This window comes from Liolophura sinensis, chromosome 1 (assembly GCF_032854445.1).
Source record: "Liolophura sinensis isolate JHLJ2023 chromosome 1, CUHK_Ljap_v2, whole genome shotgun sequence".
In the NCBI taxonomy this organism is placed as follows: domain Eukaryota; kingdom Metazoa; phylum Mollusca; class Polyplacophora; order Chitonida; family Chitonidae; genus Liolophura; species Liolophura sinensis.
Genome location: NC_088295.1, coordinates 69,522,020 through 69,536,855, shown reverse-complemented (window position 1 = coordinate 69,536,855; position 14,836 = coordinate 69,522,020). Strand labels below are relative to the sequence as shown.

The following is a 14,836-nucleotide window of genomic DNA, read 5'->3' as shown; positions in this document are numbered from 1 at the left end:
TTTACAATACACATGCTCACATTATGACTGGATGAACACTGGCAGTAGACTAAACTGACAGTCAGATGGACAGTAATCTAGTCTATACAACCTTTGTTCACCCGTGATAGCATTTCAATAACTCTGTTGCCTGGTACTACTTGGTTTTTCTAACATGTTTGCGCATAAAAAGGCCAACTATAGATTTAAGGTTTGTAGTGAGCTTAGATTTAAAAATATGCAGTTTTGCCTTGTTCAATGTTATATCCTATATAAAGACAGAACATACATCCACCATACGACTTGCCCACCATCGGAATACTTGAATATATACCTGATTTTTAAATGATTAGAATGTTGTAAGCTTTAACAGCTGTGAGGAGTAATTTACCAGTTACAAAGGCATTGTCAGTAGCAAATATGGGATTTCAGGCCAGACGAATGATCTATCACAAAAAATGCACAGAAAAAAAGTTGTTTGTAGGTTTTTATATCACTGAACTTCAAACATGTTTAAAGCAGCCAGCGAAGAATTGCCAATTAACCATTTTGTAACAATAACAAAGGTGAGTTAAACAACAGATCTATCTACTAACGTGCTGCAAGACTGGTGATCTACACCATCCCTAAAATATTCTTTTTTGGGGGTATAAAAAGGCAGGTCGGCAGGAAATTATTTTAATTTTTTTTTATTTCTTTATAGTGACAAATATGGGCATTCCAAAGAAATTAACATTGAGAGAAAGAAAGAAAAAATTCCATGAGAAGCCCAATAAAAAACCTTTTGGACAGTCACCTGGGTTACCCCCAATGAACATATGTTTAACAATATGAATTCTTATCTCATTTCTATGGTCAGCTATGGTGCTCACCTGGGTGATCAAAGTGGCAGTTGAAGGAACCGCCCTGGTAGCCAGTCTTCAGGTGTTCTATTGCCTCGGTGTAGCTGTGGGACTGATTCTTGGTGCAGCCTTCGATGTGGTGCTCTACACATGTCACATAGTCCCGAAGCTGCCTACAAACAGAAAGTAGCACCAAACCTTAACCTTACATCATCATATAATTGATGGACACCTGCTGTAAAATCCTTTCAATAATTAATCAAAAGTCAACACTTAATCATAAATATTGATTTCAATCTTAATGGAATACCTTCCGTTGGGAAAGCTTTTCAGACTCACTGCACAGTCCATGGTCACCATGCTGCATACATACCATATAATTAATATTATTTACCTCGCAAGGCTGCTGATGCTAAAAAGTGCGTCATTTCACCAAATGGTAGAAAAAAAAGAAGCATCTGAGACTTTAAGTGTATAATAAAACCAATATACGAACACATATTAGTGCAGACAACAAAAGACTTGAGCTCTGTCAGTCAAGTAAACACTAAGCTACAATGTACATGTCTGTGTGTATGAAAGGACGCTATATATTTTAATACTAGAAAGCAATGACAACAAGGAATGGGTTCTATCCTGGCCTTGGACAGGGAATTTGTGGATTCCCCCAGTCTCTGTTTGTGGTGTCTTGATATCTACAATTAGCTGTGTACGGTACTAGAGTGGCCATCTGTGCAATGTGTTCAATAAAGCCACTTGTCTGCCATAAATATTGTGTGCATATCTGAACATGGGAAAGTTTGTCAGAAGCTTGCCAATGGTTGGAGGTTTACCATGGCACTCCAGATCATCCGCCCATAAATCTAACCTCTCCTATATAAGTGAAAAATTCTTAAGTGAGTGAGTGAGTGCTTGGGGTTTAACGTCGTACTCAACAATTTTTCAGTCATATGACGACGAAAAAATTCTTAAGTATGGCATTATAAACAACACTCAAACAAATAAATAAATGTACATATCTATACCTATAATTACATGTAACTGTACATGTAAATTACTTGTACATGTATTTCTGGGCTTTAGTGAGTTGTTCGACTTGTGAGCACATGTCTACTCCCAATAGAGACAGTGTACCAGATGATATAGCAGAGTCTCCTATTAAATCCCTCAAGTCATCAATAGCAGTAATGCCTTTTCACAGCGTACTCTCGTGTAATTGTCTTGTCCAGCCCTTACCAATGTAGACTGACACTTTCATCTGGTACTCCATTAGCACCTTCTCACAGACATCCTTACACTGTCATGCTAAAGTGTGATAATCCAGTCTGATTGCAGTTTACCCCATATCTATGGAGGACAATGCTACTCCATTTCTGGAAGAGCCATGTCCCTGTGGGGGGAGACCGACGATCACTCCATCTGTATAACTTATCCTGGGGTCACACAATCGTGTCACACAACAGCCGACTGACAGAATAAAGTTCTGATTCAGTTTGCTGTACAACATATACATGATTGACATATTCCTGATGATTTATTCAGCGGTCAAACCAAATGATAATCTTTCAGCAGTCAGCATTCACAGGTCCACATACTGTAGTAATACCACATTTTAGCCGTGAGGAATCTTTCCTGTCTAAAGTAACCTGGGCCTATATTGTGTACTTTATTATTCAATCCATCACATGCACTGACATTTTTGTCCACAAACTGGTTACCTATTACCCAGCCATTGCAAGAGAATAATGGTGTAATGCAGCTTGGACCCAAGTCGTCAGCACACAGGCAAAGCTACCTCAATGAACATAGCAGTTTTGATGTACATTTCTAAAAAGAACAAGTAACTTATTCACCACTCCAGTCATAGTCAGAAAAGAAGATCTGACTCTAACACTCAGTCTTTAAACTGCAATGCACCATTTGGTTGGTTGAAAAGGAAAAGCTGGGGGAGTTGATAGCTTAGTCTTTAACAGTCTAAGGTTTAAACACAAGGTCAGAAGTTGTTTTTTTTTATTATAAATGTACATGTAGTTTCTTTGGCTCCAACCATGAAAACTGGGGCTTCTACCTAGCTGGGTTAAGGATGCCATTGTTACTGGTCATATGACTGAATAGATCATTAGATCTGAATAAGCTGTGTTTTAACTGCTTTAAATGTGAAATGATATGAGAATTGCTTGTGCCCACTGTGACTGGTGAGTTTTGACAGTCTCTGTCCTTAAGCATGAAGGTTTACCAGTGACCTGTGGATGGTTGCGCGTATCCTCCCATTATAATGCTGGCTGCTGTCGTGTACGTGAAATATTCTTGAGTAAGGTGTAAAACACCAATCAAATAAAATAAATAAATAAATATTGAGGTTTGCATCATGCCACAGTGTGCTATGAAGGAACAGAGATAGAAGCAAGCTTTGCAGGCTTTGCTTGTAGAGTGGCTGAGATTTCATGTCCATAGTCCAGATTACCATTAAGGTTTAGCAGAGAAGTCTACCTGATACATGTGTACACAGCAAGACTATAATTACTGTAGGCAATCGCAACATTCAGTAGAGATACACCTAGGTTTCCTACTCGTGATAATACAAACAAGTTCAACCAATTCCATAAACAGACATTTAGCTGTTCTGAAGATTTTTACTGACAGACTCATCCAAGGATAGACAAACATGATGACAGCATCATCCTTCAAACAAATATCCTTCACTACAAATCTTCCTTCTGATCTACATGTACATGTATCATTCGGTGTTTATTAAAAGCTAAAGTACAAAACAAGAGTTTTGCCTACATTTTATTAAAAAAATAACAGTTTACTTACTCCTAATCAAAAGTCAGGTTGTCATATGATCAAAGCTAATTTTCTAATATACAAGAGGCATGTTTAGTCATGTGACCAAATACATCAAGCCATGACTCTGAGGTCTAATTCTTTGGTCCTTATACATATAATTGCCAAACTCTTCAATCTTCTGCAATACACCGCCCATGTCAGTTGTTTCCTGTTTTTTGAGTACGTGGGCTCATCCCATTTGAATTAACTACCCATAGCATTTCAAAGTTCCTTGCTACCTGTGACAGCCCACTCACCTCCTTGGCTGCTCTGATAGCTTTTCAGCACATAAATAAAATTTGACTATGTTTTTTATCTTACTCGCATGTACATATTTGACATGGTTTTGTTTGGCTTTTATACATCTCCATTTTATGTCAGGAAGTTATGCCATACTGGCATACTCGGTTGTTGCTATTGCTTTCATATCCTTAATGGCTACATTAATCATATTTTAGATTTAAAGATTTAAATTCATTCACAACAATGTAAAACTAAAATCTGGATGTCCAAAATCACACCCTTTCATGGTTCATCCCCGCCCCCCCCCCGACCCCTCCCCCCCCCCCCCCCCCCCCCACACACACACATACACCCACAAAACAAGAAAACATAGAACAGAAATGAAATTTCTCTTGGTGTCCGACTCTTATTACAGTATGAATTAAAGATATAACTAATGAGTGCACCCTGAAAGACTGGCGAAAAAGAAGGTAATATATATATATGCACATACTGAAATATAGAACTAAATGTATGTGTACGACATCAGTGAAATATTTCAACTTGCCCTTTTAGTTGTATTCATGACAAGCATTGTCATGGGCGTACAGTGTACATGGCTATGAAACTAAAACAGTTCAACAGTCATCACAATTAAGTATGCTCAAGTTTAGATGACAGTGAAGATGTAGGCTAAGTTTCATGGAAATGAGTACAGAACAGTAGGAGATGTTGCAAGGACAAAATCTGAATATGTGGAAAAGAAGTATTAGTATTGAATGAGGGTAATTATGAAAATATATATTTTACATATATATATTATGAAAATGATTACCCATTAAACTCACCCATACAAAAGTTTAAATGATAGAAAAGACACATGATAAGTTTCATTAAAATCGGTTGAGTAGTTTGGGAGGAGATGGATGGAAACAATCGTCTACCTCCCCTACCCTCCCTCCCCACTCAAACCAAATCTGTTGCCTCAGGAATAATTATATAATTACATAACTGATAATTGTATGGGGCCTTTTGTCTCTTTAGTTTTAGATAATTGTTTTTTTCTGTACAACATAACAAATTTAAGTCAGTGGACACCTACTATAACCCTATAAAGAAATAATGTCAAACTGATCTCAATCACCTGTTGTTATGGAAACTCGACCATGCTACATGTGCAGTATTAGCTTACAGGCAGGCAGCAATGATCTATGAGGCTTGCCTTGGTATTGAATAACTGATATCTCTGAATCTGTCATATCTCATCACATCACAAAAAGATGCATACTGACAGCTAGTACACAGACTTGTATAGGCTCAGCTAAGAACAAAGTCAACTTGTCAGAGGCAAGATTTTATCTCTAGACCATGGTAATTGCCAAGATAACGGCAAACAATATATCATATCCACAACACATAAACATCTTTTGTAAAATAATGCACCATGCATCATGGAAAATTAATGCCCGTTTCCAGGAAATCTATTTTTGGTAATTTGATCCAATATTACACTGTAATGAGTGTGAGTCACATGACAAATCAATAATTTCTAAACATAAAATCTTCCAAATGTCTGGATTTGGCTCTAAATAAATGTTCCATTCATGTAGCAAAAAGTCATGTGTCAACCCACCTTAAGCCATTTGTTTTTTATTTACATGTATTGCTGTTTTTTTAACATTCAAAACAAAAACTTCAGATCAATTATAATAACTAGTGTTTCCAGATATGAAAGATAAAAAAGCCATGTGTGAGGTAGATGAAGTAGGCAAGTGTGAAGTGAAATAGGAGAGAAGTTAATGAGGAAGTACATACTGGCAGAGCTGATCCTTGCTCTCAGTATTATTCTGCAATGGGCATTTGGCAGCTCCTTCCAGGTCACAGGGCAGTCTCAGGTCAGCCACTGAAAACACAAGCATAGGATAGAGTCACTAGAGAGCTTTACAGATGGTATTCTCTACTGATCAATCATTTAGTCCACATGGAGGAGAAATGAATACAAAAGTCCAGTCTGTAATAATCAATACATCTTACAATACACAGTGAGGCCGGCTCATAGGGCTTTGTTTCCTTGCCATTATTTAACATGTGCACGTACATACAAAAAAAAAATAAAGAGAGATCAAATGGAGCACAGAAAATTTACTTCAGTCTACAGCATAATAAAAATGTAACAACCTGATTTGCGAGGAATTTAAAACAAGGTAAACGTAGTAATTTAATATAGGAACAAGAACTGAGATCCTCTTGTTACACATCTACTCAGAGCACCCATCACATTTAATCTGTTCAATGTCAACACACCTGTGGTTTTAGCACCTAGACACCTGAACTGTCAAAAGTTCAAATCCACAATACATGTACATGTAACACTTCCTTAAGTAAATAAATGAATTTTTGATCCCAAAAAACATTTTGGAGGAAAATAAATAAAATGTGACTTTTAGTGCTAAAATTTATATTTTTCCACAAGAGTATCATTCCACCCTCAAAATGAACCTCAGAACAACTTTCTTCAGACCATCAGAGCCCTCAGACTCAGGCAAAATGAGCAATTTGGTCACAGACAAAATTTTAGGCCATTTATCATAATCTTGATTATATTATTTTATCTTTATAATCATGCCATTCACATTTGTACAAGATATAAAGGGCCCAATTGCACACACACATATACATGTACATTAAGTATACACAAGTATAAGATGATGACTTTTTATTTTTCCTGCGACTACATTTCTTCTCATAAACTGCTAGATACAGTTATTTTAAGCCACTGTTTTGGCTCATCATAGAGGTAATGTTTCTTGAACAACTGGACTAAAGATTAGCACTGCAGCAGAATCCTACTGACCCTGGCTGATCCTAGTGCCTGACAGAGCTTAAGTACAGCAGCAGTCAAGACAGTGTCCCTGACTGATGAGAAGTTAACGAGGAATCAATATAAGGTATCATCCACTAGGTCTTCAGGATCATGCTGTCTTTTATCCTGACAGTCAAGCCTTTCAAACTACACAACACCAAGTACATGCACTCATGTCATTCTCCTGCATGTAGTACTTGGACTGATATTTAAGTGTACTTAACATCGAAGACAACTGGCTGGATTTGTGCACTGCTTTGTATGACAACATGATATAAGCACCATACTGAAAAATAACAAATAAAATGGCTGATCAACAACACAAGTGTAGGTTTGCAGATTAGATTACATGTATACCTAGGCTATATTAAGTGTTGTATAAAATGATGGGGAAAAGACTACTTACATCAAAATATACAATCATGTCATAGAATAATAGACGTTTTTGGATTTACATGGGAAGGTATAAAAAAACATTTTCATGAAATTGGGGGGGGGGGGGGAGTGGGTGAAGGACAGCCAAATGATATTCAGACAAAAACAGAAAATGGTTTGCATAATTAGCCCCAAAATACTGAGAATTTGCATGGGTTAAATAAATCAAATGAGATCTGAGGTTAATTCACATGACAAATAAATTCAAAATTCAGACAGCTTCACACAACTTCATAAATTACATAGCCTTATGGAGTTTTAACCTATGGATCCAGCATCACCGCCCCCCCCCCCCCCCACCCCCCCCACCCCCACCCCCGCCAAATGAGAAAAAGATCGATAGCCAATGATCACTATGACTGTACTGGTACACTGGGAATGCCTGAATTTAAATGGCCACCTGAATCAACATACTGACAGATTGGCTTGAAATGTGATAATAATGACACCAAATGTTGAGTTAAAAACTCTCTCGTGAGTCAACTGGCATCCAGCTTGAAATTAGGCACTAGTTTGATTTGCTGTCTGATGAAATTCCCTAGTGCTTCCCTTGCTAGATGCTGGGGAATGACCTGCAGAGCAGACATGATTAAAACTATTAGCAATGCAGGCACTGTACACAGACAGATGAAGTAAACGTGTGGCTGCATGGGGTGCGTGGTCGAGACATACAAACTAACCTGGGAGCCCTTGTCCATCAGACAGTAATTAGTAATGGTTACGTGGCAGGGTATATAAACACCCATCTGTTACAGATCAGAAGGCTCTCTGTCTTTGGTATAAGATGTGGTCTAAGTGCCTCAAGATTGATTATGTCTATCCAGGTACTAAAGAGCACAGGTTTAAACTGTGCCAGAGGGAAAAAATAATCAATACCTATTAACATCAATTTATACAAATATGTAGGCCTTTCAGCTTGCACAGTATATCTGCACGACCACACAGCTATCACAATCCACTCGAAAAATGCCCATTTTTATGACTTTAAGGTACACAAAAGAGTTACAGTGTCTCAGGTATATGTAGTTGTACTTATTGTAATCTCCAAACACAGTATAACCGGCGTATTGAAGAATAATGAGCATTGCTGCCTAACTTTCATAGGTGGGGCAAATCAGGCCATGTGCCTGAACCATAAGTCTCTATACATGTAGTTGGCTTCACCAGGCCAACTGGTATACATGTAGATTACATGTATACCTAGGCTATATTAAGTGTTGTATAAAATGATGGGGAAAAGACTACTTACATCAAAATATACAATGTACACATGTATGTTACAGGTTTAAGGTGCATTCTACCAAAGCAAATGCCATGTGAATATAGAAATAATTACTATGAAGCTCACCCGTCATGTCTTTTGTGAAGTTTATAACTCTACAATGTTTTCTACAGATATAATGTCTATGCCATTTCATCTGGCTGCAAAATCACTCTCCATCATCCGCAAACAAAGTCATAAAATGGGAAGGTCATTTCAGACTTATTGAAAGGTGGTGCTGTTACTGGTTTGGGAAGGATGGTAAAAGACACTGGGGCCCAAAACTGTCACCTGTCTCCGTTAGTCTAGCGAACATTATGTCTAGCACCCAGTCAGACAGAAGATCACCCAATCAATACACAGGGTTACCATGGTAGCCAGGTCTTACAGGGACAAGCTTCTCAGGAAGGCTGTTATGCAACACAACAAAGCATTTCATAACTTCTCTGTAGTACTCAATATTTCATCAGCAATCATCAATAGGGTACAAATGTGACAGATGGATTCAGTCAAAGGACTCTTGTCAGGGCTGCATCAGTACAAGGCTAGCATCAGTAACTGATTTACTGTAGGCTATAAATACACAGCAAACCCAGTGAACAGCTGGGGAATACAGATCACTTAGGTCCCACACAGGCATCCATCTTACAGGATGGATGGCAGATAACGCAAGAATGGGTGATAACACTAAACACTCAGCACGACATTTGAAGATAAAGGGATAAAATGTGTAAAAAAAATATTACCGGTACCCTAAATGACCTAAAATTTCATGCATGACTAAGTTGCTCATTTTTCCAGATTCTGTGACTTCTATTGATTTTAGGAAGGTGTTATGAGAGGTGTTTGGAAGGTAGAATGATATCTACCTGGGAAAATGTAAATTCTAGCACCAGAAGTAATATCTCATGACACTTATTTGCGCCCAAAAATGTTCTTTTGTGGTCAAATTTTGAGGTCATTTAGGGTATATGCCCCCCCCCCCCCCCGCCTCAACCCCCTGATATTATGAGATATGCTTTTTTTTCTAAAAATAAATAAACTCAAGTTACACTATAAAAACCCTGATGCACTATAAAATTTTGTGAGATTAATGGTAATTGGCATCAGGTAAACCTTTTAAATAATTTTGTATTCTGAAACACACAGGCTTTCCAGCAAATAATTAACTGTCTTGTGTGTTTTGTGTTAAGTCTGCAAACACACGCCTGGAGGTTAATGATACCATTTCAGCATTTTTAGTACCCTTACTTCTCTCATATCACAGACATGTCTCCTTGCAGTATGCGGTCGCACTGCTGACATATTCTAATTTCACAGCAGTACTGCCTCAATGGAGAATGCCATACCACAGAAACCAGAAATGAGGCCATACAATGAAATTAAGTTCATTAAGCATTATGCAACTGACCCTCCAAAACTGGGCCTTACTCGAGAGTCTTACTGAGATTTTGAGGATAGATTTTTCATATTTGTCTCTTGACGTTAATTTCTTTAAAATCCCTATCTTTTTCATTACCCAAAATAAAAGAAATTTCCATCTGACCATACTGTTTTTTTTTCATTTGAGACGGGTTTCGACTAACAAAGAGCTTTCACAAAGTCACAATGTACTGATGTCAGATCTATCAGTAACAATCAATCTTTTGTGCTCTGCGGCAAATGAGGAGCGATCGTGATTGATACATTTAGACGTACATGTAAGCACTTTATTCTGACTGCATATACATGTAGATGTAGTTCCAAAAGGTGGATAATTATGAAAGATTGGTTCATAAAGACCTCTATGGAAATGAACTTCAAACACTCATCAATCATACAGCCGGGGTGGGTGTGTAATTAGGCAGAAGTGTGCTGTCAAATGCCTGCCAGTTATATCTTTCTACCAGGTGTAGGTTTTATTAGCCTTACTTCAACCCAAACTGTGCTACATAACCCAGCCATACTGTCACAGGCATAAATCCTCATCCAATATTCCTGTCTGAAGAATCGATTTGTTCTTCACGAAGAACGGTACACTCACTGCTAAAATTTCCATAACAAATGGCTTGGTTTTTAATGCATTGACAACGAAGGTGTTGGTTGCATGATGCGTCTGTGAAAAATCTATATTTTCACAAACCTACTCACAATATGACCTAAATATGTTATCTGAGAGCAAGTACCAAAGCAAATGTAGTATACACCTGTACTCATAAAATCATTGCTAACATTTAAATTGTTCTGTCACTCAAACAATTTGGGACCAAATGCTGACTTATCTGGATGAAGTCTTGTTCTCATTGTAACCAATCACATCAATAAGGATAAACACTCAAATTATTCTAGATTCCACTTCGGTTTCAACACAGAAGTCAGAACTGAGTAGGTTTGATTAGGAAAACAACCTGGAGTGAAAGAATAGCCAGGATGCCTGCATGTGGGAATGTGATGTGTTTGTATTTATCTGTTCGAGTTCTGAAATGTATGCTGTACTTGTGAATGTAATAAACTTAACATCGGGGGTTAATGATATAAAAACCTTTGGAGCAAATTGCTTGTACCTTACTTCACATACATGTACATGTACTACATGCACTGATAACCGTTCTCTCCAATGACAACACTTTTGAGCACTTTGCCAGCAACTGGCCCAATAAACAAATGACTGACATGTAAACATGTAGAGTTATACTACCCTAATTCTTCTAAAATTTGGACATATAGTTGTGTTGAAAGCAGAATATTACATTTCTTTACCTGCCCGATGAAAGATACATGTATGAGTATGTTGTTCATTAGACAGTCTAACCATGTGAGAAAAAGGAAACTCAATATTGCTAGAATTACATATATATTGGCTAAAATGAGCCCACCAGGTGTTCCAAATTTTAGAAGAAATAGGGTTGCTATAGTGCACTACATGTATATATACATGGGAAAGCATCCCTCTCAGCATTTCCCCTACACACTTTTACATGGACAAAGATTAATTCTGTGAAGATTATTCAGCTCTATTCAGTGAACTGTCACTCAAAACTACCCATACATATCCAACACACTGCAGACTACGTCAAATCAGGCTGGCCACCCTATGTTATTAACGGCCCTAGTTCATAGCCTTTAGATGCTGGTTAGTCAGCTGTCATAGAATCACTGAGGCATTTCATTTTAACACATCAAGTAAACAAGTACCAAACAGACCAAAAACACTTGTGTGAAACATGGGAATGCAAATGCAACTAATCTTAATTTACACATACATGGTTAACACTTGTAAATTTGAATTTTTGGACTTTTGATACATGTACTACTTCCATCACTCAATTTACTTTCAAAAAAATAATTTTTTCTTATTTCATTAAAGTATCAATTGAAATACTTTTTTTCATAAATTCAATTAGAATTGTGTACACATGTATTTCCTAACCCAAAGTCCCATATATGGCCTTTTATGTGAACTGGGAGATAGAATATAATCTCCATAGGCTTATCTCAGAACTGTTTTTTCAGGTAGATAGTACATGTTACATACATTCATACTTCACAGTCAAACCAAAACACTATCTATTCAGAAATAAACACAATGGGACAAAAGAATATATTAACCTATTACTTCCGGTTTACTCTTCAGTGCTCAAGTAATCATGTTACCTATACCTATGATGTACCAATCTGGTTATGATGATTATGAAATGAGTGTAGAGAGAGAACTAACAGATCACAAAGATATAACACAAAATGTATCACCACCAAAAAGAACAATACTAGCAATGTTTTATGTTTTGTTTTTGTGAATGATATATATCTAGCAGCCTGATACGTTACATGTGTACATGAATCATGAAATATTTATCACATGGCAACTCATGTACATGTACAGAGTAATTAAGGACAAGGGCTTTATACTATGTTGGTGATCTATAAACAAAGTGTAAACATAACCAAGTGACATTTAGGGACATGAGATTGTTAATTACACCCCAACCCATACACAATAATAACACAGTTTGTATAATGATGGCTATCTGGCATGATAATATGGATGGAACATATAATATAGCTTACGAGAGTAAATTAGGACTGATAAAATGATTATACCTACTTGTCTTTATATTTTTAAAAATCACATACATGTTATGTATATCACTACATATGCTGGAAAATTCCTCTCTCTTTTTTATATTAACTTCTTCTGACACAGAATAGATGGGGAATCAGTACACCACATATGGTAACTATGCACAGTGATGAATAGCAGTTCTGAGCGCTCACATTTCAACAGAAGAAATGCCTTGAATGACCTAAACTTTTGGACAAAAGTGTATTCCTGAAGGCAAATAAATGTTATTAAATATTATTTCTGGTGATGAGACTTAAATTTTTCAAAAATCTCCCTATCTACCTTCTAAACAAACCTCAAAACACCTTTCTAACATCAATGGAACTTTCAGAATCAGTAATAAAAATTAAGAGTGATGTATGAAAATTTTGGTCATTTAGGCTGTATCTTTCTAACATGTGGCACTTCAGAAGGAAACAAAGAGGGAGAATGAACAGAACTGATGAGCAGCTGCTCCTGAGGCATGTGCCACTGTCAGGACAGACCACCCAATTAATGTGTTTAATTAATGTAATCCATTTCTGCCCGCCACCCTTGCCCTTCCCATACAGCTGAGGCAACTGTAAGCTTCATCAGACAAGTACAGGTTTGGCCTGACAAAGACCCAGATAGTTCTGAATCCTTAAATTATATAAATTTATAACCATAAAGTTTCTAAATCTTATTCCAACAATTCAAAGCATAGCTATTTTAATTTAATTGTGTATTCATTTAATTGTAATTTAATTGTATGTTCTCCACTAAGAAACATCTAAAAAACAAACTTTCTGTTAAATATAGGCCTACATATACAGTAGATCCTATGTACATCTTGTACGCTGGCCTATATAACGACTTGTCTCCTGAAAAGATTTTAAACAGATGTGTGTCACAGTAAAATTACCCTCGCCATAATGCATTATCGTACTATGTAGGACCTATTTATTTTTAGTGATATCCTATTTGAATGATGCAAAAGAAATATTTTCAACTTCCCGTAGAAAACATATGAATGGCATTTACCTTAAGTCTAGAAAAAATACACACTCTTTTTTAAATAAGGCAGATGATTAGGTTAACCTAAACAATAAGGCGGTCATGTAAATAAGGTTATCACTTCATTTTTATCACTAATAATAATGTCATCTGTATATATTTCATAAGCAATTTCGATTCATCTAGACGAGCTGAACATGATCTTATCAACATCAGCAGTTTTCTGCATGGTATCAACCTGCGTTACCAGGTATACTCGCTTTACAATGTGTAAACAAAATACGTAGATGCACCGCTAGACAACCCTCTGCTGCACAACAACAACGCAACACAGCAAAAATCAACGGATTAAATTTTTGTACAGTTGATAATCACTCGAAAACAATGACAAATACATGATTCCAGCTTTAATATGCATACTCACAGCAAGGAAGAAGCAGAAAGAAAACCAGACGTGTTAATTCCATGTTGATGCTCCTCGCTCACCGTAGACACAGCATCGCTGCACACTTAACAGTGACACAATGCCAAGCGAGGTTTACTGCGCATGCGCAATTAAATGTCAACACCGTAAACATGTGCTCGCCGATCGAGGGGATGTTAAACCTGGGACTATATAGGTTAATCCACGCTGTAACCGGTTACCTGCAGTTCCGCCAACTGATTTTATCGAGAGCACTCAATAACAAACTACAGCTTTCTTCACCGTAACCGAAACATTGAACTCCAGCCAAAGTAACAGGTGCTGATTTGCTTTCATAAATCCGATAATTAGATTAGGATCTCAATCAGATTAGATAAATGTAGGCCTACATACAACTGTGTTTATAGGCACGGCCTATATAGCACAATTGTACAGCCTAGGGTAACCTTAACAGTCTAAACACACCGTTAAGGCTAGTCCTAGAATTGTGCTAGACACAATATGAACTTAGTCGAATGTCATAGTGTGAACTAAGAAATTTCTTCTCTTTAAAAAAATATATTTAGCATGCCCTATGATGAATGATATATAGAGTGCAACTAAATCTGTATTTTATATCATCGTGATTTCCCACTTTCCCACTTTTTGACGTTCTTCTTTACTCTATAGATAACCGTATGCGTGTGTGTACATGTATGTGATAGAATGACCCGCACGCTCTTCGGTTCACTCCAAACATATTGTACATAAACGCAGTGATATACTGTAGCACGAGGGCAATATTTATGGTATTAATTTATCCACTCGCCAATATTCTGTTTATTACTTAAATAGAGAGTTTTGTAACTACAATTAAACGGGTTATAGGTGAATGGCCAGCACTTGTATCTAGATACACCTACGG

General features: G+C 37.0%; 1 protein-coding gene across 1 annotated transcript in view; it reads right to left on the bottom strand.

The window, feature by feature from the left end:
* The window catches only part of LOC135482293 (fibroblast growth factor receptor 4-like), a 33,240-nt gene extending 19,239 nt beyond the window's left edge, over window positions 1-14,001 (bottom strand). The window contains exons 1-3 of the mRNA XM_064762206.1: window positions 13,933-14,001; window positions 5,688-5,775; window positions 852-994 (exon numbers count right to left, since the gene is read on the bottom strand). Coding sequence (XP_064618276.1) covers window positions 852-994; window positions 5,688-5,775; window positions 13,933-13,975 — 274 coding nt within the window. The 5' untranslated portion in view covers window positions 13,976-14,001. The remainder of the gene's footprint in view (window positions 1-851; window positions 995-5,687; window positions 5,776-13,932) is intronic.
* Between the last annotated feature and the right edge of the window lie 835 nt (window positions 14,002-14,836).